Source organism: Aphelocoma coerulescens, chromosome 1A (genome assembly GCF_041296385.1).
Source record: "Aphelocoma coerulescens isolate FSJ_1873_10779 chromosome 1A, UR_Acoe_1.0, whole genome shotgun sequence".
Lineage (NCBI taxonomy): Eukaryota > Metazoa > Chordata > Aves > Passeriformes > Corvidae > Aphelocoma > Aphelocoma coerulescens.
In genome coordinates this window covers 76,755,097-76,778,625 of record NC_091014.1, presented here as the reverse complement: position 1 = coordinate 76,778,625, position 23,529 = coordinate 76,755,097, and the positions used below count along the sequence as shown (strand labels likewise).

Genomic DNA, 23,529 nt, shown 5'->3' with positions numbered 1-23,529 from the left:
GTGAGAAGAGAGTTAGAGTGCATGCAGTGAAGCCTCATTTGTTTGCAGTTTGTTTAAAACCCAGACGTGCATGCAGTGGCGCATTTTGTTATGCATTTATTTATGTGCTTACTGAGCTGTGCCTGCCTGCACAGCCATATCTGAGGGGAGATCTTTGTCGGGGGCCATTCCTATTTGTCAGAGCAGGATGCCTGGCAACTCTGCTAATTTTCTGCAAGGTCTGTTCTATTAATGGTATTCTCCTGTAACCAGAAAATAAGAATAAACACCCTCCAATGAAGTCAAAGAGGAAATACCAGTGTAAAACAGATGACTTGTCAGCTCTGTACCTGTTTGTTTGATTTTGTGTTACCCACACCACCACTTGACTTTCTCCCTCAACCATCCCCACTTACAAATAGAAACTCTGCTATTTCCAAGCACTTCTCACCAGAAGAGCACCAAATCAGGAAGCCAGAAGATGGGTTTGAGGTTGCAGAATGACTTCCAGCATGTCATCACTTTTGGCAGCTCTCCTTGCCTCTCTGGTTTTCTGTGTGTAAAATTAACATTTGCACTTTTTGTAGAGCCTCTGTGAGGCTTAGTAAATTAAGATATCAACAGAAATGTGTTCCTCTCGATAGAAGGTAGAAATTTTTTGTGCTTGTGCATGAAGATGAAATACCCTTGGTCACGATTCAAATTGGGAAATGGAGCAAGAGAAGGTCTGGAAATTTTCTGGCGGGAGCTGCTGGCTATGATTTCCTGTACAGCCAACCCTGGGAGTGGCAGTGGTGGTGGGAGCCGGCAGAGCTCCAGGCTGATGCTTTGTGTACTGCAGGAGACAGGAGCAGCAGGGAGGTCCCCTTCCTTCAGCCATTCTCGTGGCACTCTTCCCAAAATGTTCTTCCAAATGGGAGAGTTTTGTCGTGTTTCCCGTACGCCTATTCTGTCGTGCTTTGGTGTTCTCCCTGCACTGAGCAAAGTGGAGCTGTGGAGGGGCCAGGAGTGTGACAGCTCCTTGGAAATCCCAGGCTTGTCCTTCTCTGTGAGGAGAAGGGTTTGAACGCTGATTTCTGCTCCTTGACCTTTAAGAAAGTGGCTATTCTTTATGCTTCAACCTCTGGAACTGGTTGTGAAATAGCAGGTTGCAGTGAGTGGGCAGGTACTGACAGAGTAGCACACTGCTGAGAGGGGTCAGCCTTCTATTAGCAAATTATCCTCAGTGCCTGAATAGCACTTCACTTTTGCTGATATTCGAGATCTTTCCAAAACATGTTAATTATGGAATATCTAAATGGTATACTTTCAATTTATAACAAGTGATGCAGAGAGGTGAGAAAGCACCCCTGTTGGGTTAATTTTCTCCATGAATGAAACCTTGTTTCTATGTTAAATAACTTGTTAGATTTGCGTTAAAACTTCTGAAGTTTCATATCACCTCAGACTCAGAAATTGTTGCACAGTGAATAGTTCTACTCAAACATGCCAGCAAAATAACAGGGCTTCCTGGCAAAAAACTTTGCATCTGGGAAGCTCTGGTATTGAAGGTAATGATTTGAGAGAATGCAATTTTAAAACATGGAAATATTATGTAAAATCAATAGATGTACTGGGTACTATTTATTTCTCTGATATTTCGGGTTGGGTTTTTTTATTCTGTCAGCAGCAGGTGTTAAATTCTGCTAAACCAGTGAAAAATAGAAATAAATATTTAATTTACTGTATCTATCAATTATATTATATTGGCTTATGAAATATTGAAGTATCTTTTAAGAGATTGCAAGTAGGAACACTAGTTAGAAAATCCAGTCCCTTAACAGAAACTTAATATAGATGTGGAAATAAACCAAGCATGATTTTAAGGTTGCAGGTCCTGGATATTTTTTTTTTTGCTTTTTAAGGTATCAAGGCTTAGTGGTTGTGCCTGTCTAATTTGAAGATACATACTCATGGCAGCAGCAATGTGGATTTAGACTTCTAAAGAGAAATGTGTTGAGTGGCAAAATACACCAGGAATATGTGATCTTGAACATCATTAGGTTATTTTAAAAAACTCTGGATACTCACTTGAATCTACCCATTTAATCACAAGGACACAGTGAAAACAAAGAGGCATAACAAGAGATGAGTACAAATACAAGAGAAATACCTGTTGAGCCATTAAAGTGGGGCAGAAACTAGTCACTATGAAACAAGAAGTTTCCTGTGAGGAGGGCATGGATTGTTTCCTTACCTGAATGTTAATAAAGCTGTATGTTAAAATACACTGATACCAATATAAAGACATTCATGAGCTTTTAACAAATCATGTCCTAATGGTGCTGATGCTGCATTTTGAAGTGTTACCTGATGAAGTGCAGAGAAACAGACTGAAAACCCCAGCTGACTGCTGGGCTGCATGAACTCATTCCTCACTGAGCTACACGAGACTGGTCAAATGCAAATGCATTTATCACAGAATCAGAATATACTGAGTTGGAAGGGACCCATCAGCATCACTGAGTGCAGCTCCTGGCCCTGCACAGGACACCCCAAGAGTCACACCATGTGTCTGAGAGCAATGTCCAAATGCTTCCTGAACTCTGTCAGGCTTGGTGCTGTGACCACTGCCCTGGGGAGCCTGTTCAGTGCCCAGACACCCTCTGGGTGAAAAACCTTTTCCTCATATCCAGCCTAACCCTCCCCTGCCTCAGCTTCATGCTGTTCCCTCAAGTCTTGTCACTGGTCGTGAGAGTGCAGAGATCAGTGCCTGCCCCTGCTCTGGCCCTCACAAGGAAGCTGTAACTGCAGTGAGGTGTCCCCTCAGTCTCCTCCAGGCTGAGCAGACCAAGTGCCCTCAGCTGCTCCTCACACAGCTTCCCCTCAAGGCCCTTCACCATCCTCATGGCCTCCTTTGGATGATCTCTTGTAGTTTAATGTCTTTTTTATACTGTGGCACCCCAAGCTGCCCCCAGCACTTGAGGTGAGGCCACCCCAGTGCAGAGCAGAGCAGAGCAGGACAATCCCCTCCCTTGCCCAGCTGGTGATGCTGTGCCTGATGCCCACCAGGACATGGTTGGTCCTCCTGGCTGCTTGTGTTTGACATTGTTCCTTCCTTATAAATGTCAAGTTTTCACCAGAATTCCAAAGGCCTGCCTAACAGACTTTGTCAGTCTATTTGAGTCATGTTCTCAAAGGAAAAGATTGCTGTCAGAACATGAACATAGGACATAGCAATACTCAGAAATATGCTCATTACAATGGTGTTTGGAAAGAGACTCTTCCAGCTTGCCTCTGTGGTTGCTTGCAGTGTTTTTGATGAGTTATACAAGGAACTTGGATTTCCTTGGCAGGTGCTTGGGTTACTTGGGGTCTGTCTCCCAGCCATTCTGTGTTCCTCTGATCTTGTAGCTCAAATTGTGTCGGGGGGGATTTTGGAAAGAACAGAAGATATTCCCTTCTTTGATACTATACTTCGGAATTTCATCCTCTGGGAAATGTTCCTGATTTGATTTTGTTGTTTGGTTGTTTTTTTGGTTTTTTTTAAATTCCTTTTCAGAAATGGTAGTTTTAAAATTCAGCATCTCTCGGGTAAGACAAATGAAGATTTCTGCCTGTGCTTACTTTACAGTTACTAGAGACAATAGCTTTACCAGAGGTTTCTGTAGTAGTCCTCATTCTGAGGGAATTTTTCAAAGACAAAATTGACAGCAAAGGCCATAGTCTTCATGGCAAGTCAACAGGGATCTGACAGCTGATTGTCTTTTGTACCTTTGATGTTTCTTTCCTGCTAGCATTCGGGCTACAAAGTGATTTCCCTGCGGTGTACAACTGCAGCTGATTTCTAAAGTTGAGTTCTCCCTAAATCTGAGATGTAGAAAAGATTCCTCCTCGGTGATACCAGGACCTCTTCTTGAGTAGAACATCTTCTTTCCATCACCTTTGTAGACATGTTGCAAATCCAATGTCCAATTTACCAGCCTATCCCAAACATCAGAGGAGTGAAGGAGTGAAGTCTTGTAGTTTGTCATTGAAGATCTGTTAATTCACCTCTAACGGACCAAAAAGGAAACAAGGGGTGATGTTCCATGTTCCATGCATCACGTTGCACTTAAATTATGGAATATAAAATTGTGAGTCATGTATCTTCAAAAGCCTCCTTCCCACTAGTCCTGGAAAGTGAACCTGTGGAGAACTCAAAGGAAGCACAAAGCCTTACTCATAAACGGAGCTTTGGAACAAAGCTGACCCCCAGGATGAGGAAGCAGCTTGGTGGGGTATGATGGAAAGGGATGCTGTGTTTCTCGGATCTCCTAATCCCCAGGAAGAGGAGGGCTGGCAGGTCTCAGCTGGTTCTCTACTACCATGGTACCATAAATACTGTTGATAGCTAACTAGTTAGGTTTATGTTGTAATCAGGCACTGTGTTTGCAGCTGCTCTGGATCTCAGCAAATTCAGCTTCTCAGCAGCTTGCTTGGTTGCCAGTTGCAGCATGGTTGTGGCTTCAAGGCAGACTCCTCGGAAACTTCAGCTGGATGGACCCTGTGCTATTGTAACAATGCCATTTCCAGTGCCTGGGTTAGAATTACAGCTCAGCTTTAAACTAACTGTCTCCAGAGAGCACTGCAGAAATGCTTGGTTTTTCCCTTGAAGTAAAACAAAAATATCCTAGTAAAATAAACAGAGCTACTCCATGCCCTTGAACAACTTCTTGGTGAGTTCATTTGCAGGGACTTGTTTGTATTATGAAGTAAGCACTGAAGCTGGGAGAGAAACTCAGGAGGAAAATAAAATATTTTTCTTCTAAAGTGTTGATGAGGTTAAGTAAAAAAAAAGTTACTCAGAGGTAAAGAGAAGCTTTTAGGTTTGAAGTGTTCCTGTGCCTTTTTTTACTGTCTTAAGAACACAGATTTGGAGTGAAACACGGGAACACGCAGAGCACTTTGTCACCTATGTATAAAAGTGCTGCAGATGAGAACAAATAATTACTGATTAGTAACACCGCTGTATTTTGTTGCTCCTTCCTGTCTAATGAATGCCTTGTTCCTGAAAGACAGAAGCAGGAGAGATCTGAGGTTATTTGAGGGGGAATTTTTATGCAGCGGAAGGCAAAGGAAAGGTAAGAACGGAATCAGTTAAAGTCAGAAGGAGGCAACTAATATGGCTTTTGAGGTACCAGTGGTGCATTTTGTATTTTCATGGCTGTGCCTCCTGTATGGCTTGTGAGTTGTCTACGTTTTCATTTGCTAAATTAGGTGGGACATCACATAAAGAGTAAAATAGTCAGTGAAATGTAGAAAGATTGAGATCATCGTGATCATGCAAAGCTTGCAGATGCCTTTCCACAAAATGTGGTTAGCTACAGCACTGATTTTTATGTTAATTTACTAGTGAATAATTTAAAAAGACCTGTTTACTTTTTAATAAAAAGGAAAGATATAAACTGGCTGAGTGTTCCTAATGTTACTTACAGCTGCCATTGAGCAGATGTTAGGGATTCTTAGTGGTAGGCTAGACCAAAATAAGTTTTATGAATAAACAAACAATTTCTTTCTACTACCAACTCTTTCAGGCTGATTCTCTCCCAAATTCACTATGAATGGCTTTTTAAAGTCTCCTCATAAATAATTACCTTTCTTGTGGCACTTTTTTCTAGGCACTTGGATTTTAATTACAATGATGAACTGTTTTAATAAGTTGTTAAATAATTTTATCTTTTTAGGACTGAATCAATTTTCTATTTCTCTTTGACTTCATTGGTTCCTGGGATTTTAATCCTTTTAATTCGTGCTAATACACTTTATAAATTCATACTGGAGAAGTAAACAGCATGCAGCAGCATCATTTTCTTTTGAACTCTGTGCACGTACGCCCACCTCAGCTTGCTGGTTATCAATGGTCTCCTGTTACTAGTAACCATTCTGTTTAACTCAGTCATTTGGATCACAGTCAGTATGAAAAGATAGGTAATTAAATGGAGACAATGTGGTTTTGCCTTGGGCTAATGTCTGGGGGCTTTAAAGCCCTCCACGGAAGTGAATACAGTGCTTAGTTGATAGATAAGGGATATGTAACACTGCTGTACTTCACCCCAGAACCACATTTTCCAACATAAATACTTACCAGGTACCTTTGCATGGGATTTGACGTTGCTGAACACAGAATTCCTCGCTGCTTTTGTGCTGTTTATGCCAGAAGGAAAGGTACAGACAGGGTGATCACACCTCCTGGTGTGACCACACCGTCGCTGCCTCTGCACTTTGGCATGCGAGAACTCAGGAGAACACAGGGGATGTTCTGCTTGACCACCTCTATTTCTGAACCTGTGAGGGAAGAAGTCATTGATACCAGAGTGAGGCTCTGAAATATTGCTGCAAATTTTACATAGATGGTTTTTTTTTTTTTCTGTAAGAAAGACATAAAATATACTGTCTCAATGAATAGTGACATTTAATAACTTGCCACTAAATACCTATGAGGATATGTATACACATCTAACACAAAGAGAGTTTGATATTCAATTTCTTTGATTCACAGTATTTCAGTAAAAAGAATGGAATGCCAAAGTTCAAAATGATAATATATATTTCGTGTAAGTTTTTAAAAATGTAAAACCTTTGTATAAAATGTGGATTTGAAGACTGGAATATCATCTTTGTTTTGCCAGTGGTCTGGTGTGAGCAGCATTTCTCTATCAGTTTCAATTATTTTTTAACCAAACCCATGCAGTTAATCAGATTGTTGGTGCTTTTGGTTTGAGATGCTCACCATAATTGCAGTCTGTGGTAAGATCAGCACACAGGCTGTTGACAAATGGAGGTGAAGAAACAATGCCCTGGCATATTAAATACCTTTTTATGAGTTGCTGCCTATTTTTGATGGTGCTTACTGGTCTTTTTTAATTTCCTTCATTCGAGTAGTGCTCAATAGATATTATGCCAGAAAACTCAGACTGGATTGATCAGCAGCACACCTTCATAAGGCATCCCTTTGAAACAAAATTGTTAGTTTTGCCATGTAAGCATTGTTAATAATGCAATGGGAGGAAAAAAGGATTTCTTAAAAAACCAGAAGTGTCTTTCCCTGACCGCCAGCAGAGAGGTGCCTCCTGCTTGGAGTGTGGCTGCACAGTCAGGGGTTTTGGTTGTTTTTTTCTTTGAAGGGAGCTGGCAGGTTTTTGGTATTCAGGCTGCCTGAAGAGTTAGAAACATTGCAAAACAACCCTACTGACAGTGGTGAAAACATCTGTCTGTACCTCGAAGTTCTGACCTACACTGCAGCCTACACACGTGGGCTTTTGCAGTTTTGCCAGGTGCCAAATTATCAAGGTGGAGGAAAAAAAGGAAACACTCTGGGGGGCAAAATCTTCTGGAGAGCAGGAGTTTTAAGTAAGACTGATGCCCTTTAAAAACAAGCATTGTGATGCCTTATGTATAGGTAAGGCCATCCAGGGTGTTACCCTTTGGATATTTGTTGCATCAGGGGAATCCAGGAAGTCCATGATAAAATCTCTGTGTTTGCAGCTTGTTGGTGTTGAAGACGTTCGAGTGTCATAAAAAATAAGCTAGAAGTGCTTCACATTTTCCTAGTAATCACATGATCACCAAAGTGGAATATTCATCCCTCTGTGCAAGCCCCCAAGAAATCTGTTCTACCTAATTTGTAAAAGCCATGTGGAAACAAACAGATCACAGATGAGTCTGGTGAGATCTGACACCTTATATTTTTTGATTTTTGGGCAAAGCCAAAAGGCCAAACATTGACCATTCCAATTGCTCAAGGAGAATACCTTTGATCCTGGAAATCCCCCTAGTACTGAAGCCTTCACCTGTGCCAGCTGCCTTTGATTGTAGGGAACAGTGTGGAAGAGGGGCTGATGCTGCTGTTTGTCCTCTGCATGACAAAGAGGCTGCATGCTGGACAGATTCTGACTGTGGCATTAAGACATAGACTTTTAAAGCTCAAAAATCAATCCTACCTTTCTCTGGGTAAGAGTAGGAACAGAATCTTAAACTGCTTTTAACATCAAGTGTTGAAAAACACTCAGAATGACATTGAAGTGCCATGATTTTGGCTGTATTATGTATGGTGGATTTTTTTCAATCTTTAAAATTCATAGCACCTTCTTGATAAAGTAGACTGATTTTCTACTTGCTTTATTCAGCGTGGAGTGTTTCCAAATTGATTTTAAACAGCTATTTCTTCAATTTGAGTAATTTTGTTACGAGCTAATAGACAATACGTAAGTGTACCTGAGATTTAACGTTAACATATTTGTTTCAAAGTTGTTACCAACGTTAAAAAGCACAAAGCCAAATGTGGTTGCTAAAACATGGAATGCAATATGCCATGTTGTGCTGTGATTCTAAGCCATCATGCATATTTATTATTTTCTTCCAAATTGCAGTGCTATTACTGGTAGATATATCAGGGTTTCAGCCTCAGTCTGTAATATGTCATGTGCTGGACAACATTTTGAGCGGCTGAGATATATTGATCCAAAACCAAGAATGCCAAGAGGGTAAAAGCCTGACCTAGACCAGTGCTGTTTTAATTATATCACAGTTTAAGATAGTTTATCATTGCTTAGGTTAATTTAAGTGTGAACAAGAAAAGTGATGCAATGTGTTTCAGCTTTTGTAAAGGAAGCTCAAAGGGGGAGATTTTCAAATCAAGTCCGGTTTCTCCCACAGCACTTTGCTTTTTCCACCCATCCTAGCCAGAGCATGTGGCTCAGTGCTGAGAACCAGAGTGCTTGTGCTCAGTCTGAAAGGAGAGGCCAATCTTTCTGTTGCTTCATCAGTAAGTGCTGGAGGGGGCCATGGGTTTGGGAATCTGGGGCCAGAGCTGTGCCACCAGCACTGCCTCCTGCCCTGGGTGCAGCGTGCTGCACTCTCAAGCTGAGCCTGTGCTAGGGAGGAGGTTTCTACTGATGTCTCTTTTATTTTGAATCTTGCTCGAAATCAGGAGCATGGCAAAAAATAGCCCACAGAATGGCTTGTAGAGGAAACAGCATTGCAAGTGGGTAAGCTGAGAGAAAGGTCTGGTTTTTCCCAGTGATAGTAAGGTTAGGATTAGTGTTGGGATGCCTTGATTTATTTCTTCTTTCTGCCTTTGGCTGGCCATGTGTCATTAGGCAAACTGCTTCAGTGGTTCCAGTAATGCCATCTGCAAACAGAAGTAAGGTTAATGTAGGTCATACACCGTAACACCCCTGGGTGCAGTATGTGGTACACCCTTTTGAAGAAGAAAAACGAGATCATGGTAAAGACACATGAAATTCTACAAGCGGATAACAATACAGGAATTTGTTAAACTTCCTTGTTGTCCCACATCTCACTCCTGGGAGGATATACTGCTGCTTCCTCTTTGGAGAGGAAGAGGAGGGGCTGTTCCAGCAGCACATAATTGCCTGAACTTCTGCACCTTGGCATCTCCCAACACTGCTTCTGCATGGCAATGCGGGGAGGTGACTGGGAGCATGTTTCCTTCTGTGCTTCGGGGTGGCTCCAAGCCAGGTGCCACCAGTGACAGCGATTCCAGCTGTGGTCTTTGGACCCCGAGCACATGTCAATTATTTATCTTCTCTTTCTCCGTGCCACACAGGGATTGGGTTGGAAGGAATGCTCTAAAAATAGCAAGTGCCTGTGCTATGTAGCCGAGCAACAGAAGGTGGAATGGCTCTTCCTGCTGAACCTTCTGAAGAAGCATTTTAAATGAACACACAAGAAACTAATACTAATTAAGTAATAGTATTCTGTGGAGACCTGTGGTAGACACTGTAACAGTGCATTAGCAAGCTGTGCATAATTCAGCAATGCTGGATTCTTTCAGACTTCATCTACAGGGAATTTTGCATAAGTATGGACTTAATAATTTGTCCCTTTGTGTGCATGTGTAAGTGTTCCTGAGGGCATCGTTTGGCCTGCAGAACCCCTGCTCCTGGAGGGGTACAAGAAAGGCAGTATCCATTCTGAGTCTTGGAAACCAAGCTGGGATGATAGGATGGGTTTTCAAAAGGTTGTCTTACTTGTAAACAGACATTAAATGTGGAGCCCTGTCATGGGATTTTTTTTTCCCCTCTGTGCAGGTACTTTCCTGAAAGGAGTTGCAAAAAATGGGCAGGTCTCAACAGACCAAGTGATAAACCAGCATTTTTGAATGGTAGCTGAGATACAGGCATGTGAAAACACACATAGGCACCTAGGTAACCAAGTGGTCTGGCAGTGTAGCCTTGTGGCATGGAGCTAAAGCTACCTGGTGAGCCACTGCTAAAGTGAGTTACCACAGCTTCGTGCTCTGTTCTCCTGGATGGCAAAGTTAAGCTAATGGGGAATGTATTTTATCTTGCTGCTGGGGCAGGATAAGGACATGTAAGTGGGACAATTAGGACAACTCAGCTGACAAGAATTAGCTGCTACATTAGCCTTTTATATCTTGCCCTGCCTCTTATTTTCAGAGGGTTGTTAACCTGGTCACCCTTAGTAAGGCTAATTGTGTATGAATCTGAAGACCCTTAGTTTAGGTGCTCATAAAATAGAAAGATGACTTGCTAATGGGACTTCATGCACATTTGATACGGTACTATTTTGTCATTGCTACCTTGTCAGCAGAAACAGCAGGTGGTTTTGCAGGTCCTCTGAGTGGAGTGCCACCAGTCCTGGAAGTCTTGGTAGGATATGTGTTCTCTCAGTTGCAGCAATGAAGATATATTTGTGCTCGTTGCAAATACTTACAAAGTAGCACGGTGTAATTGTCCCTCTGCAAGCATCTCTCTCTAAACTATTGTTTAAAACTGCCAGCCACATCTTTGTTCTTTATTGAGACTAAGGCAGCAACACAGAGTCTGTAGTTATCAGGAGATAATCATTCCCCAAGGGCATTTGAAACACTTCACAACCAAAAGGTTGTGATTACTCCACGATTGCTATGCTGCTTATTATTCCTTATTGCTTAATTATGGAATCAGTGTGCTTCCTGGATGCTGTCATCTAAATAAGATTCTCCACTTCTCATGCTCTGCTTCAATGTTACGTGGACTGGAAAGCTTTGTAGAGTTTCCAGTTGGTGTACAGGATAGCAATAGGGCAGGCCAGTTCTGGGAGGTCTTCTGCCCTTCTGGGAAACGAGAGCATTCAATCCATACCCTGCCAAATGCTTGCTGAGAAACCTTGGGCAAGTCCCTCAGCTTCTGGATACCTCAGCTCTGCAACTTTGTTCAGGTGCCACCGTAAACGAGGCTGTGTATCTAGAACAGAAATAATGTAATGGACTTCCTCTGAAGTGAATGGCCTGTTTGTGTTGAACCCACAACCTTGGTGTTACTGGCACCACGTTCTAACCAGAGCTCTAACCCATCTCCCTGGTTCAGTGAGTCTTACATGACTTGCTGCCTTGAAAGGAAATGTACTGGTGTGGCTTCACATTGGAAAATAGAAGTAGGGAGTGTGGTCTTTTCCAGGCTCACTGGGCCTAGAAATCTACCCTGAATAACTAATTTTGTGAAATGTTGGATTTAATGCTTCATTGAGTCATGTAATCTACTCTAAGGAAGGGGAAAGCCATCCAGCCTGTATTTTAACCTTAGCCTTGATTTTTTGAGTGTATATATTCACAGGAACATGAGAAGATGGGTGATAAAACTCCGGTTTCTAAATCATCACCTAAATTTCCAGGTGAAACTCCTTCTGAACTGAATTCCTTAGACTTGTCTTTGAAAACTTAAATAAGAAATAGACTGGGTGAAACTCCCTTATTATTACAGGGTTGGCACGAGGTCTGCTAAATGAGGTGCCTTTCATGGCAGCGCCTGATTTTTAAAACCCCCTTTTCATTGCTGAAATCCAAAAGTTAATAGCACCTTCCATCGTGGCTCTCTGTGCTGGTGTGGGTCCTCTGTCTTCTGCAAGGGGCTGCCTGCAGTCCTGCTAGCAAGCTCTTGTGTCATAAGAAGAATTTGTTCGGGAAAGAAAAATGTATTGTTTTCATTGTTAGAGGATGCTACTAAATTGGCTGTATGTTTGTCTAATAATCACATCTAAAGCTGATTATTCTGGTAATAGCCTTAAGATATTATTTAAAAATAAATATATAAATGCACAACTTTTGTACTAATACTAGTTTTTAATCTCTTCTTGTTTCTATGAAGTCTGAATGAGATTTTCAAAATTGAATAATAATTTGATCCGTTAATCTTTTGAAGCTAGTAATTTTATTTTCCCCTCTTTGCAGTCTCTGAGGCTCGCAAATGAATAGAGCTTCATTACTGGAGTCTGCATTTAATAACCATTATCCATTATCTTGTAATTAAGACTCCCCGTAACGAATCATGAGGACAATGCAAAAATACATAGTACATTTCTTTAATGAACTGGAAAATGTTCATCTTGTTCTATTTAGTAATGAGTTGCTGAATAGTCGTTAAATCCACTGGAGAATAGAACTAGATGGATTTTGAAGACTATCTTGAGTTTGTGGTTAATCTATTAGAATTAAAATTTCATCTTCTATTTTTATCAACAGCTGATTAGAAGTCATTCTGTTTGACCAAATTGATTAGAAGACCATATACAAGGGCAGCTGTTGTTTAATGAAAGTTTTTAATGAAACTGTACCATAGAGACTTGTAATTATAAGACTTATAAAAGCTTTGACTTACCTTATAGTAGAAAAAAAGTGAAGTATTGCACTGAAGGACTTTAAGTGCTACATTTCGAAAGGGAAATTAAAAATATAATTTGGTGATGTTGAAGTTTCACTTCCACTGCTCCTTGTTTTAATGTGACTATCAGATGTCCGTAGTGGAAGGGGGCAGCTCTGAAATGTGCAACTCAATTGTCTCTCCTGTGTGCTCCATTCTTTGCAAAGCTCTATCAACTATTAACTGCCTCTTTTGCACATTGCACTTTCCCTGGAGTTGGAATCCTTCTTGCAAATAGCTGTTTCTCTCCAGAGTGGAAATTGTCACAGGAGGGTGCAATTGAATCACCACTGGGCTGAGATGCTGCCTAGTCTGGAAGCCTACAGCGAAAACTGTGGTCTAAGAAACCCCAAAGTTTGTGATACCATTTGACTGTGTTTAAATCAGCCACAGGAGCATGCCTGGCTTTGTGTTGCCTTGCCATCAGGCTGAGACCCAGCTGTGTGCCAGTCAGCTGTGCCATCAGGAGACACTCTGGAGTGTGCTGCAGCACACAGAATGTAGCCAAGGCAACTCCTTAGCTGGAGCCAGTGCTGAAACTCCCCGTCCCTACTCTAGGGGATGTTGTAGAGGCATCATCATTCGCATAAGAGACAAAATGGACCCTAAGCCAAATTTGAAGTGGAAGCAGATGCAGTTCCAATTGACTTAAGTGGATGATGCACTACTACATGATGTTTGAATTATCCCTCTTCTTCTCCCAATTACTTTTGATAATTAATGATCCCACAGTACACCTTTTCTAAGAAGTAGGTTCCTAGGGATGAAGTGCGTCCTAATGAAATTAAAGAAGTTTTGTCATTGTATTCTGTCAATGCTGGATCATGCACTGCAAGGCTCATTATTTTTTGTTAGTTTCTTAGCTTTTTCTTACACTGTGCTTCAGGATTTCTTTCAAGCCAAGGCAGAACAGCAAGAATACCCAAGAATGTTACACAAGTATTAAGACAGGCACTGGAGAATATTATTCACAAGTGAGAAAACAGAAAAAAATAAGCCAAGGCTAACTCTTGTTCTTTAAATAATGCAGATGTTTTGACCTTGTTACTGCATTAAATCAGAGCGTGGCTTTCAGTATAGTAACTTACAATGTTACAATTGCAAAATCCATAAAAGGGGAGTTTTCCCTTGGTTTACAGTATTACACAGCTGGTTTAGTAAACACATATGAGATATCTTTCCCTTCTCTTAAAAACAGCTGCAGGAGATACAATACCAGACTGTCAAATGTGAGACTAAGTAGATGCAAAGTTAAATTAAAAAAAACCAAACTGATGAAAATAGTTTCTATTCTCAAAGATCCTTGTGGAAATACTAAAATGTTGATTTATGTACACCAAGGGGACATACATGTAGAGGAATGCTTCAGAATTGCTGTGAAGCAGGAGGGCATCACAGGAGGCTGTGAACTTGTATGTGCAAAGGGGCTCTTGTTCTAAAACTGCTATAAAACATTTTACTTCCTTTCAGGTTCTGATTTTATAAAGACATCTACAGGAAAGGAGGTGGAAAATGCGACCTTTCCCGTTGGCATAGTCATGATGCGGGCCATTAAGGAATACTACTGGCAAACTGGCTACAAGGTAGTTCTCATTTCCTTTGTACAAATTAACCAAACAGGCTCACTCAGAAAGAAATAAGAATGTAATAGGATTGATTTGCTAATATTCCTTTTTTTTTTTTTTTTTCTGCTTTTGTCTTTTCTCCCTTGAAGAGCTGTTACTTCATTCCATAAAAGCTCATGCAATCAAAGCGTTCCCTGCTGCATTTGGATTTGAATTTTGCTTCACCATTTAAGGGGTGATGTCCACTAATAACAGAGCAAATCTCAGGCTGGCAGTGGCTGACATGCTCCCATAAACCTCAGCAGAGCTGTACAAATGTAGAGCCATCGCCTCTCTCCAGTGTGCACAACTGGATTTCCTGACTTTGTTCTGGCAGCCCAAGGGATGCATTTTACTCTTTCTTCTCTTGCCAGAGATGCTTTCCAAGGGGACAAGGAGGCAGATCCAGTTGTATCCCGTTGCCTGGGATGGAAGGAAGGAGAGAGGGGACAGGGGTTGGAAGAACATTATGTTCTGGTACTTAATGTTTATTGATCAGGTCACTGTCGAGCGAGATCAGTGGAGAAAAGGGGAATGTACAGGGATGAACTGTCTGTGCATTCATCCTTGTGCTGAAATACTGAGAAGGGAGGAGATTCCCAGGAGGGCTTCAGCCACCTCTCACTTCATTTATCCGTGGGCAAGTGGGGGTTGCCAGTTAGATCTGGTGCTGGTGGTCTGGTGCTGGGCTTGGTCCTCACCTTCAGCACCAGGAGAGGAAGCCACATCTCTAGCTAAGAGCCTCTCCCCATTTCTGGCCACCCTTCCCTCCTTCTCTAGCTTATCCTTCTGTCCCTTCCACAGGTGGCCTTGCAAGGTACAATGTCAGGACATGGGATGAGCAGTGGGATGGGGGCTGAGATAGCTCTAGGGTCTGTTGGGGCTTGAGCAACGTGTGACACCAGGTTAGAGCTGTGTCCATCTACTCTCTGTAGCCATCTAGATGAGGCCAGCATGGATCCCTGGGTTATCCCCACTCCTCCTTTCCCCAGCCTGCCTCTCTCTCTGCCACACCACAGCTGGAGCAGCTCCAATAGTCTTGTTTCTGTGGGAGCACCATCACTGCCCCAGCGTGAGGCAGCTCCCCTGGGCACCAGTGCTGCTTGCACGAGCTGTGTGCCACAAGTTGGTCCCTGCTGCATTAACACAGCTTTGTCCCCATAATTGGATATAAATGTTGAATTCACCTTTTGCTTTCAAAGGACGCATTCATGGTATGAAATGTGTTGTTAAGAATAAGTGCTCGTGTCCGTGTGCATGTGTGTGTCAGTGAATTAGATGTAAACTGACTTTATGTACTTTTATTAACTGAAGACAATATTATCAGTGGCAAGAAATTTCTAAATGGTTTCTTTAACAAACTAATTTTGCTGCTGTAGGGACGCTTTCTAGCAAGGCGTTGCCTGGGAAAAACAGGTTAATACAGAAATTAAACTTCTTCAAGGAAAGGAACAAGTTGCAGAGTAACATTTATTGACTGATAAGCTGTGGTGGTGATATGAAAAGTGTGCAATATAATGGGAAATAATCTTTTCCTGTCATTATTGAAGGACATACATAAATTGGTTTTTCTGTTGGGAAAACCCCCAATCCAGAAAAACTTATTACTTTTAATAATGTAAGGTGAAGAGAAAATTCTTGAGGAGATGAACTTATTAAGCAAAATAATGAAATGCTGTGAAACAGCAGGAAAGTGGTAGCTGGACTTTGTACTGCTCTTGAATTAAATTCCAACCCCCCTTCCTTTTTACGTTTTTATGGCAGTCAGATGTGCTGTTTGGAAAGCTGGTAAATGGAGGAGAGGACAGGCTTGTCTTTGTCAGCTTTTTTTGCAAAGAAAAGAGCTTTCAGAATCTGCTAAAAGGGGAAGGAATTCTGAATGATGGTTTTAATTCTCTTATTAACTCGTGTTTTACTTGTTTTTGCCACAGACTATCTCAAAGAGATGTAGCATTTCTAGGGAGAAATCTAAATTCAAATTTCATTAGAATTCCTCTTCCTGAGGGAAAGAAAACACATTCCAACTTTTTTTGCTTATTGTCTAGAAGATGCTTTTCCAGTTGCTGTGCTTTAAATTCTTTTTGAAAATCTGATGTTAACAGATGTTTGCATACACTCACACATCTATTTGTCCATCCACAAAAACACAGTCTTCGTGGTTTGGATTTATCAAGCTTTTCCTGCTTTTGTTCCTTTTAATCTTATTGGAAATATGCCATTATCACAAAGCTCCAGCATGAGAGAAGGATTTATTCTGTGTTTGTTGGTCCTGAAATCACTATATTAAAAAGATTACCAAACACATTTAAAAACAGATACTTTCTGATTCCACTATTATATCCATAAGGCACAAAGAAATCCTCGATGCAGTGAGGTTTCAGGAGCTTACATAAAAAACCAAAATGATAATTCTTGCCCAATGTGAAGGTTAATGGCAGGAGAAAATATAGGAAGAATCCCTGTGTGCTACATGTTGTTCAGATTTACTTTTTTTTTTTTTTATGCAGAAAGAATTTTTCCTGATTCTCCTTGTTTTTCAAGAGTTTAGGTAGCTGCTCCAGGCCAACATTTTGGCATTTTTGATGAGGGATTTGATAGCTGTGTGTCACACGCTCTCTCTCGGGATGAGACGTGCTTAAATGGCACATAACCAAAGGACTGGCATTAGGGGTGTATGCCAAGTGCACAGCAGGTCCATCCCAGCATTCAAGACATGCTTTACCTCAAAGATAAGTTTTCCTTGGTGTTTATGCCTTTACAGACATGGCAGTTCACCTTCAGATATGACACACATCTCACACCGAGTGACTGAAAGCATATCCAGCCTGTGGTGGGGGACAGAAGTTTTGCAGTTCCTGTGAAGCACAAAGCTTTCAATTTTTTATAAAGACAGGCCTAATTTAATTCCTTTTTGGAAAATTTTAGTGAAAATAAAACCTCTGGTACATTTGAATGTACAGTCAAATCATGTGTAACTCTGCTGCATGGGCTTTTTATAAAATACAACCAGCTCTCACTGCTGTCCAAAGTCAGCTGCCTCACAGGCAGCATCTTTGGTGTTATTGTTGTGTATTTGTTGTTCTGTATTTGGAATTAGATTGGCAGTAGGTGATTATGACATGGACACTGTGTGATTATGCAGCTATCCCAGTCCTGCTGATGCCTTTTCCTGGTCTTAAAATCAAGAGTCAAACACGGTTAGAAGGGAAAAAGGGATTTTACCTTGGTATTTATGTTAAGGATCCTTAGGTGCACCACATCCAGGTTGAATGCACTGAAATGCACCCTGCAAAATGCCCACCCCAAAAGATCTGGTATAACATTATAGGTGTTACTAATTAGCAGATCTATCAAAGATTCCCCAATGAGAGGCTCGAGTGAGCCCCCCTCCCCAAGGAACCTTCCCCTGGATGGTTCTATCTTGGTTTACAGAATGTGTTCTGGAGAGGACCTTGGGCTCTGGGGCACACTGATCCCTAAATACGAAGCTTCTAAAATGTTCAGTCTCCTGGCTGAACAAACAAGTCCAAGAATGTAGGCAAAAAGCACTAGGAATACAGAAGTTGTAAAAAGGTATAACAGGGGTATAAAAGAAAAGGCAAAAAATCTTTATGGCATCACTGCCTAAATCCCTTGTACTATAGGCAAAGTACTCCCATAAGACCTCAAGCCCAGCTCCTGAGAAGGTGCACAGGAGTGGAAAGTATTGCTCCCTCAGCAATGTTTGGCAGTGATGGCTGAGGCTTGATAGCTCCCAGTGCTAGTGCAGATCTTGTCCCATTTGCAGTCAGGCCCTTACCAGGTAGAGCTGTTACATCACAGGCACTGTGAGGCTGCAGGTGTACAAACATTGACTGCTATTCTAAGTTTGCTGATGAATGAAGATGTGTATTGCACTTCTTTTTTTGTTGTTTTTTTTTCTCTCTAAAGGTTGGATTTAAACCTGCTGGGGGCATTAGGACAGCCAAAGAAGCTATTACTTGGCTTATGCTGGTGAAGGAGGAGCTGGGAGTGGAGTGGCTGACACCAGAGCTCTTCCGCCTGGGTGCCAGTAGTTTGCTGGGAGACATTGAGCAACAGGTTGGTTGTTGGCAGCTTACAACTTGTGGAGAACAAAAGTAATCTTTCTAAATGTCCTGGCTTACTGCTTTTGCAGAAGTGGAACATCCATCTGATTCATTATTAATGACAGGTTCACTTCCAGCTCAGTATTTCTTTAGGTTTGAGCTGTCATTACAGGCATCTGGGACACTGATGTTGGAGCAGCTGACCATGGTCTAGGCCATGTTTGCAGTGTAAAATATTAAAAAATTTGGGCAAAAAGGGCTCAGTTTGTGCATGTACAGAGTCTCTTGGAAATGCATGGCGGTGCTCTCCCCTTCACTCCTGGCTGTGACTGAGCCTCACAGTACCTCACAGACCCTTTGTGTCACTGTGCCACAACTGCTCACAGTGTATTTCCATCCCTGTGGAGACACTCACATCTCATTCTATGTATGGTGCTGCTGATAGGGCATTTTTTACATGTTGGTTGTTTCCTGGGGAAGAAACTGGCACAGGGTACCCACCCAAAAGATGTGGTATGATTGGGAACAGTGTAGTGCCATAGGAACTGCCAAAACGTGGGGGCTTCTGGACTTGTCTCCCATGTTCATTAATCCCAGGAGAAGAGGTGATATTACCTTTAACCAAGAAAAATATCTGAGAGTCATTATCCTGTTGCTGCTGGGAAAACATGAGGTATGGGGGATTTGAGGGAGGACAAAAGCACCAGTCTTTTCCCTTTCCTTACCTTTCCTAGCAATTGAAATACTGGCATGTTTTAAGAAATATAGAACAGCTGAGAGGTGTCAGGTTAATATTCATGACTGCTGAAAACCCCTGGCTCACTCCTGCAATGAGAATAATACTGTCTTTCTCTCTCTGCCTCACTCTTGACCTAAAATTATGTCCCTGGTTATGACAGAGCAGCATGAGCTTTCTCCTTGCCACTGCCATCACTGCTGGGTGTTAGAACACAGCCAGTGATTGTGTTGCACCACTTGTCCTGATTTCTTAAGGGTTGTATCTTTTATCTGCCAAGGATTGCACAAATGCCCCAGCCACGACCAAAGCTCTTCTGTACTGTGCTGCCTAGAAGCATGGAAGATAAAATGTCCCAGTCATTATGTTCAATAAAGCAAGCATACTGAAGTAGTCTAAACCAGGTGACAGAGGAAAGCATTGACTTCTACCTGGCTCTTTTTGAAATCTTAGTTGAGAGCAACAAGAGTCTTTGCTTTTTACTTTTCCTTTCCAAACACAGCAGCAAGAGCCCTTAGCTCATATCCTACAAACAAATATATTAAGGAATATTACATCATATTTTATGTACACACACAAACAAACAAGTATCTATCGTCTTCATCTAGCATGCCTTTAATTTGTTGCTTCCTTGACACTTGCAGCTTTATAGTCATATATAATTCCATCATAAATTCTCTTTTTTTCTTGCAGGTTTTCTATCATGTGACTGGCTCTTATGCACTTCAGCATGAACTGGCAATGGCTTAAACACAAAACCAACTCAGGATCACTTTTACAAAAGAGGTCTTTAGGCAAACAGCATTCAGAAGTCTTCTGACAACCAAGTGCATATGACAGAATTAAAGGCCTAATTCTTCCTTCTTCACAGTTTATGGTATTTAAAAATATGCTCAAGTCTGCTGGTTGTACTTGATCCAAAAGCAGAAGAAAATGGCATTTCTGAAATAGTTAAATAGTTAATACTTACAGATTTGCAAAGTTAATCTTGCAAAGTTCCTCAGACCAGCCTGAAAAGCTTATTAATGGCAACACTGAAATACTATGAAAAAGATTTAGGTGGCCTGGTAACACTTTGCAGTCGCAGAATATGAAATATCTGTGGAATGTTTCAGATTGCTAATTAAGAGCTACTGATCTTGGAATAGATTTCCATTCACCTCAGACAAAATCTTCTGGCACAGATGTGTTGCACTATTAATTGTTCTGTTGATTCAGTTTCAAGCATTGTAAGGGGAAAGGAGAATGAAACTTGGCTATTACTTCTCTTTTATAAAATGTCTTCTGTAGAAAAAAAAAAAAAAGGCAAAAAAACCCCAGACCTCTTTTTTATTTTTTGTATTTTTCCCCCCAAACTTGGGCGCAGACATCCATATTTAGACCCTTGAATAAAAGTGGCTTGATTTCTAGAACAGCTGAGTATCCACAGTTGCTCCTGACGTTAATGGGAGCTCTGGGTGATCAGAACAACTGAAAATCAAGCAGTCTCTATATAGGTGCCTAACTATGCATTCAGGGGCCTATTTTTAGGCATTTCACTCTTAAAATTTTAGTCTAACTTGCTTAGAAGCTCCAATTCCTGTCTCCTGTCATTTTAAAACACATTCATGCAAATCTTTCCATTTTGATGTAGGGGGGTTTGACTGTCAGTTTGCAGGTGTCACTGCCAGGCTGGCTGAACTTCAACTTTGCCATTCCAAAAGAAACACTTTAATTTAAAAGATGATCTGAATTGTGTCCTATATGGGGTTTAATGCTTTAATGTAAAAAATGTGCTTTTTTTCAGAGCACATTAAGAATAATACCCAAATCACCAACACCTTTTGAATATCAGACTGGAGCTAGTAGATGCATTATATCAGAACTGCATTCTGCTCACTAACCAGAGTTGTACTAAAAACTTAATTATCTTGTCATCATGACTAGTCTCACTGACTTAAGTAGGTCTCATCATGGAAGTATGAGGAGGAGGAGGATTTTGCTGTAAATCAAGCTACAAGGTGCATTTATTACAAAGAGATTTATTATAAAGATAGTAACTCAGTTATTTATCTGGCTATACCGCCTGAATCACTGGTATGCTACAAAACACCTTGGACAGATAGGAGAGCTGATTAGGGGGAAAAAAGTCAAGAAAAACAACATACACAGAAAGCAAAATCCTCTGTGTAGTGCTGAGGATTAAAAATGGGCCTTAATTTCTCAGGAAGTAGTTCATCCAAGGCTTTCAGTCTGTTTCTGCTTTAGGTCTCAATGCAGAAGGTGAGGCTGAGCTGTGACTCTAGTTTCACGTTTGTTTTCCTGAAAAGTGGCCCTTTTTACCGTGAGTTTTCCTTCTGATTTCATTGCCAGTTCCATCAAGGAAAAATCCAAGTGCCTGTCTGCATATTGAGAGGAAAATTCTGCTGCTGAGCTTTCAGAAATGCAGAGCCTCTTATGTGAAGTCAGCTCCCACCAGGTGCTTGCCAGGCTGACCCTCTGCCTTGCCCTCCCAGCCACCACACACTGGATTTTGCTGCTGTTTAGTTCTATAAATGTTATTAAATGTTATAAATGTCCATACTTCCATAGTGGGAAGTAATGCCACTTGCAAGCCACATTTTTTTTGTTCTTGGTTGTCTTTTGGACAATTAGGCTGACGATAGAAACTATTTTTTGGAGATGCTTTAGTTTCTAGGTGGAGGACTCTGTGTAGTTCCTTAAAATTAATGGAGGTCCAACTTTGCCACCTCACTGTGTAAGGTGAGAACAACCTCAGTGTCTCCACGGGAACTGTGTTGAGGAAAGAAGTTGCCCGGAGGAATTCTGTCAACAGTTTTGATGTGCACATGGGCTGCTGCTGGTTACTTCAGGGGTGACAGGCTCCCTTTGCAGAGGGAGAGGTTCCTGAAAAGTCAAGGATAGCCACTTCCCTTTTCCATGAACATTAAAAACACACCTATGTGAAATACTGTGCAACTCCGAGCCAACCAGTGTTTTCAGAGAAGCTGGATTGGAAAGTAGTTTATACTTTTCTTTCCGTTGGAACCTTTATATTTTTGTCAAAAAAGAAAAAAAGTAACAGTCTGTAAACACATCCAAATAAAGATGATTGTGGTTTGAGGGTTGTTCTTTTTCGAGGAACGAGCAGAAGGCTCAGTGTTTCAGAGCAACTGGCTGTCTTTGTTTAACTCCATGGTGATTCAAGTTATATCCACATTGTCTCTGTCTATGGGCCACCAGTGTGCCCCAGAGCCTCGTCTCAGCCCTCCTGCAGAAGCTGCTGGTACCAGCCAGCAATTCCTCTGCTGACAGCCATGAGGGATGTGAGGGGTTAAACCTGGGCCAGGGATCCCATCAGGAGCAGCAAAGGACTAGGCTGGAGGCAGGGAACCAGGCTTATCCAAGGGGCCTGTACCACCTTAGCAGGTATGGGATCCATCACGGGCTGAGGCAGAGGCAGGGCTGGAGGGCAGCTGAGCTGAGTGGGGCTCCTGGGCCCCTGCTGTGGTTGGGAGAAGGCTGGGCAGGGCTAGAAGCATTCCTGGGCTTGTGCCAGCACTGAGCCTGTGAGAGAGCCAGACCCAGAGATACAGGGACTACCATAATTCTGAGCTGAGGTCGGAGGCTGGCGTGGCAGGATCTGCATCCCCACCCACGGGGAGCTGGGAGTGCTCACAGCGCGGGCTCCTGGGCTTGCTGCCCTTCACCCTAACCAGCACTTCCACTGCCCTTTTTTTCCACCTTTCCCATCTTTTTCCTGCTGGCCATTTGCTGCTCTTCAGTTCCCATGGTCAGCTGAGGTTTATGGAGGCTGTGGGCAGCACGTGAGAGGCCGAGGACCTGAGCTGCTGGGAAGTGCGGAGGGGGCGGCGCTGCGTTGCTGCACAGACTGTGGGAAAAGTTCAGATTTAGTTCTGTGCTTCAGGCCATTAGGAAAGGAACAGGCAATTATGCACTCATGTCTAAATATATTTCAGAGTGTAACATATGTTTTGTGCAAGTCAGTCTTGTATACCAATTTATTATTTTTATAACACTTATTCATTTAGGATTTTAAATAGCTTCATTTTGTAGACCACATTACTTTGCAAAGAAGAGAATAAATTCAAGAAGAAAGTCAAGTAGAAACTGCAACTCTGGAATATTCTGCATCAGTTTATTTACTAGAAGAGGGAATTGGGAGAGAGGGTAAGCTTTTTTCCTGGTTTGTAGGAAACAAAGATATTAAATAGTAATTATATGTGAAGTGCACACATCAGCTGGGGCAAGTAATACTTTGATATCTTTATTTCATCAGTCATATAATTTCATTCTTTCATTTCCTTTGTGAAGCAGGGAACATACATTATATACCATAGCACGTGCCACTGAGACAGAAAAAACTGATCTACTTTTAATTTTATTTTGCTCGGTTGGAACTTTGGCTCCTTGTCTCTCTTGGGGAGAAAAAAACCCCATGAACAACAACAGCAAGTTTT

At 41.7% G+C, this 23,529-nt stretch overlaps 1 protein-coding gene across 1 annotated transcript in view; it reads left to right on the top strand.

The window, feature by feature from the left end:
* Positions 1 to 22,169, top strand: part of DERA (deoxyribose-phosphate aldolase) — a 47,944-nt gene extending 25,775 nt beyond the window's left edge. The window contains exons 7-9 of the mRNA XM_069003565.1: positions 14,133 to 14,245; positions 18,197 to 18,346; positions 19,763 to 22,169. Of these exons, the coding sequence (XP_068859666.1) occupies positions 14,133 to 14,245; positions 18,197 to 18,346; positions 19,763 to 19,819 (320 nt within the window). The 3' untranslated portion in view covers positions 19,820 to 22,169. The remainder of the gene's footprint in view (positions 1 to 14,132; positions 14,246 to 18,196; positions 18,347 to 19,762) is intronic.
* The last annotated feature ends 1,360 nt before the right edge of the window (positions 22,170 to 23,529 follow it).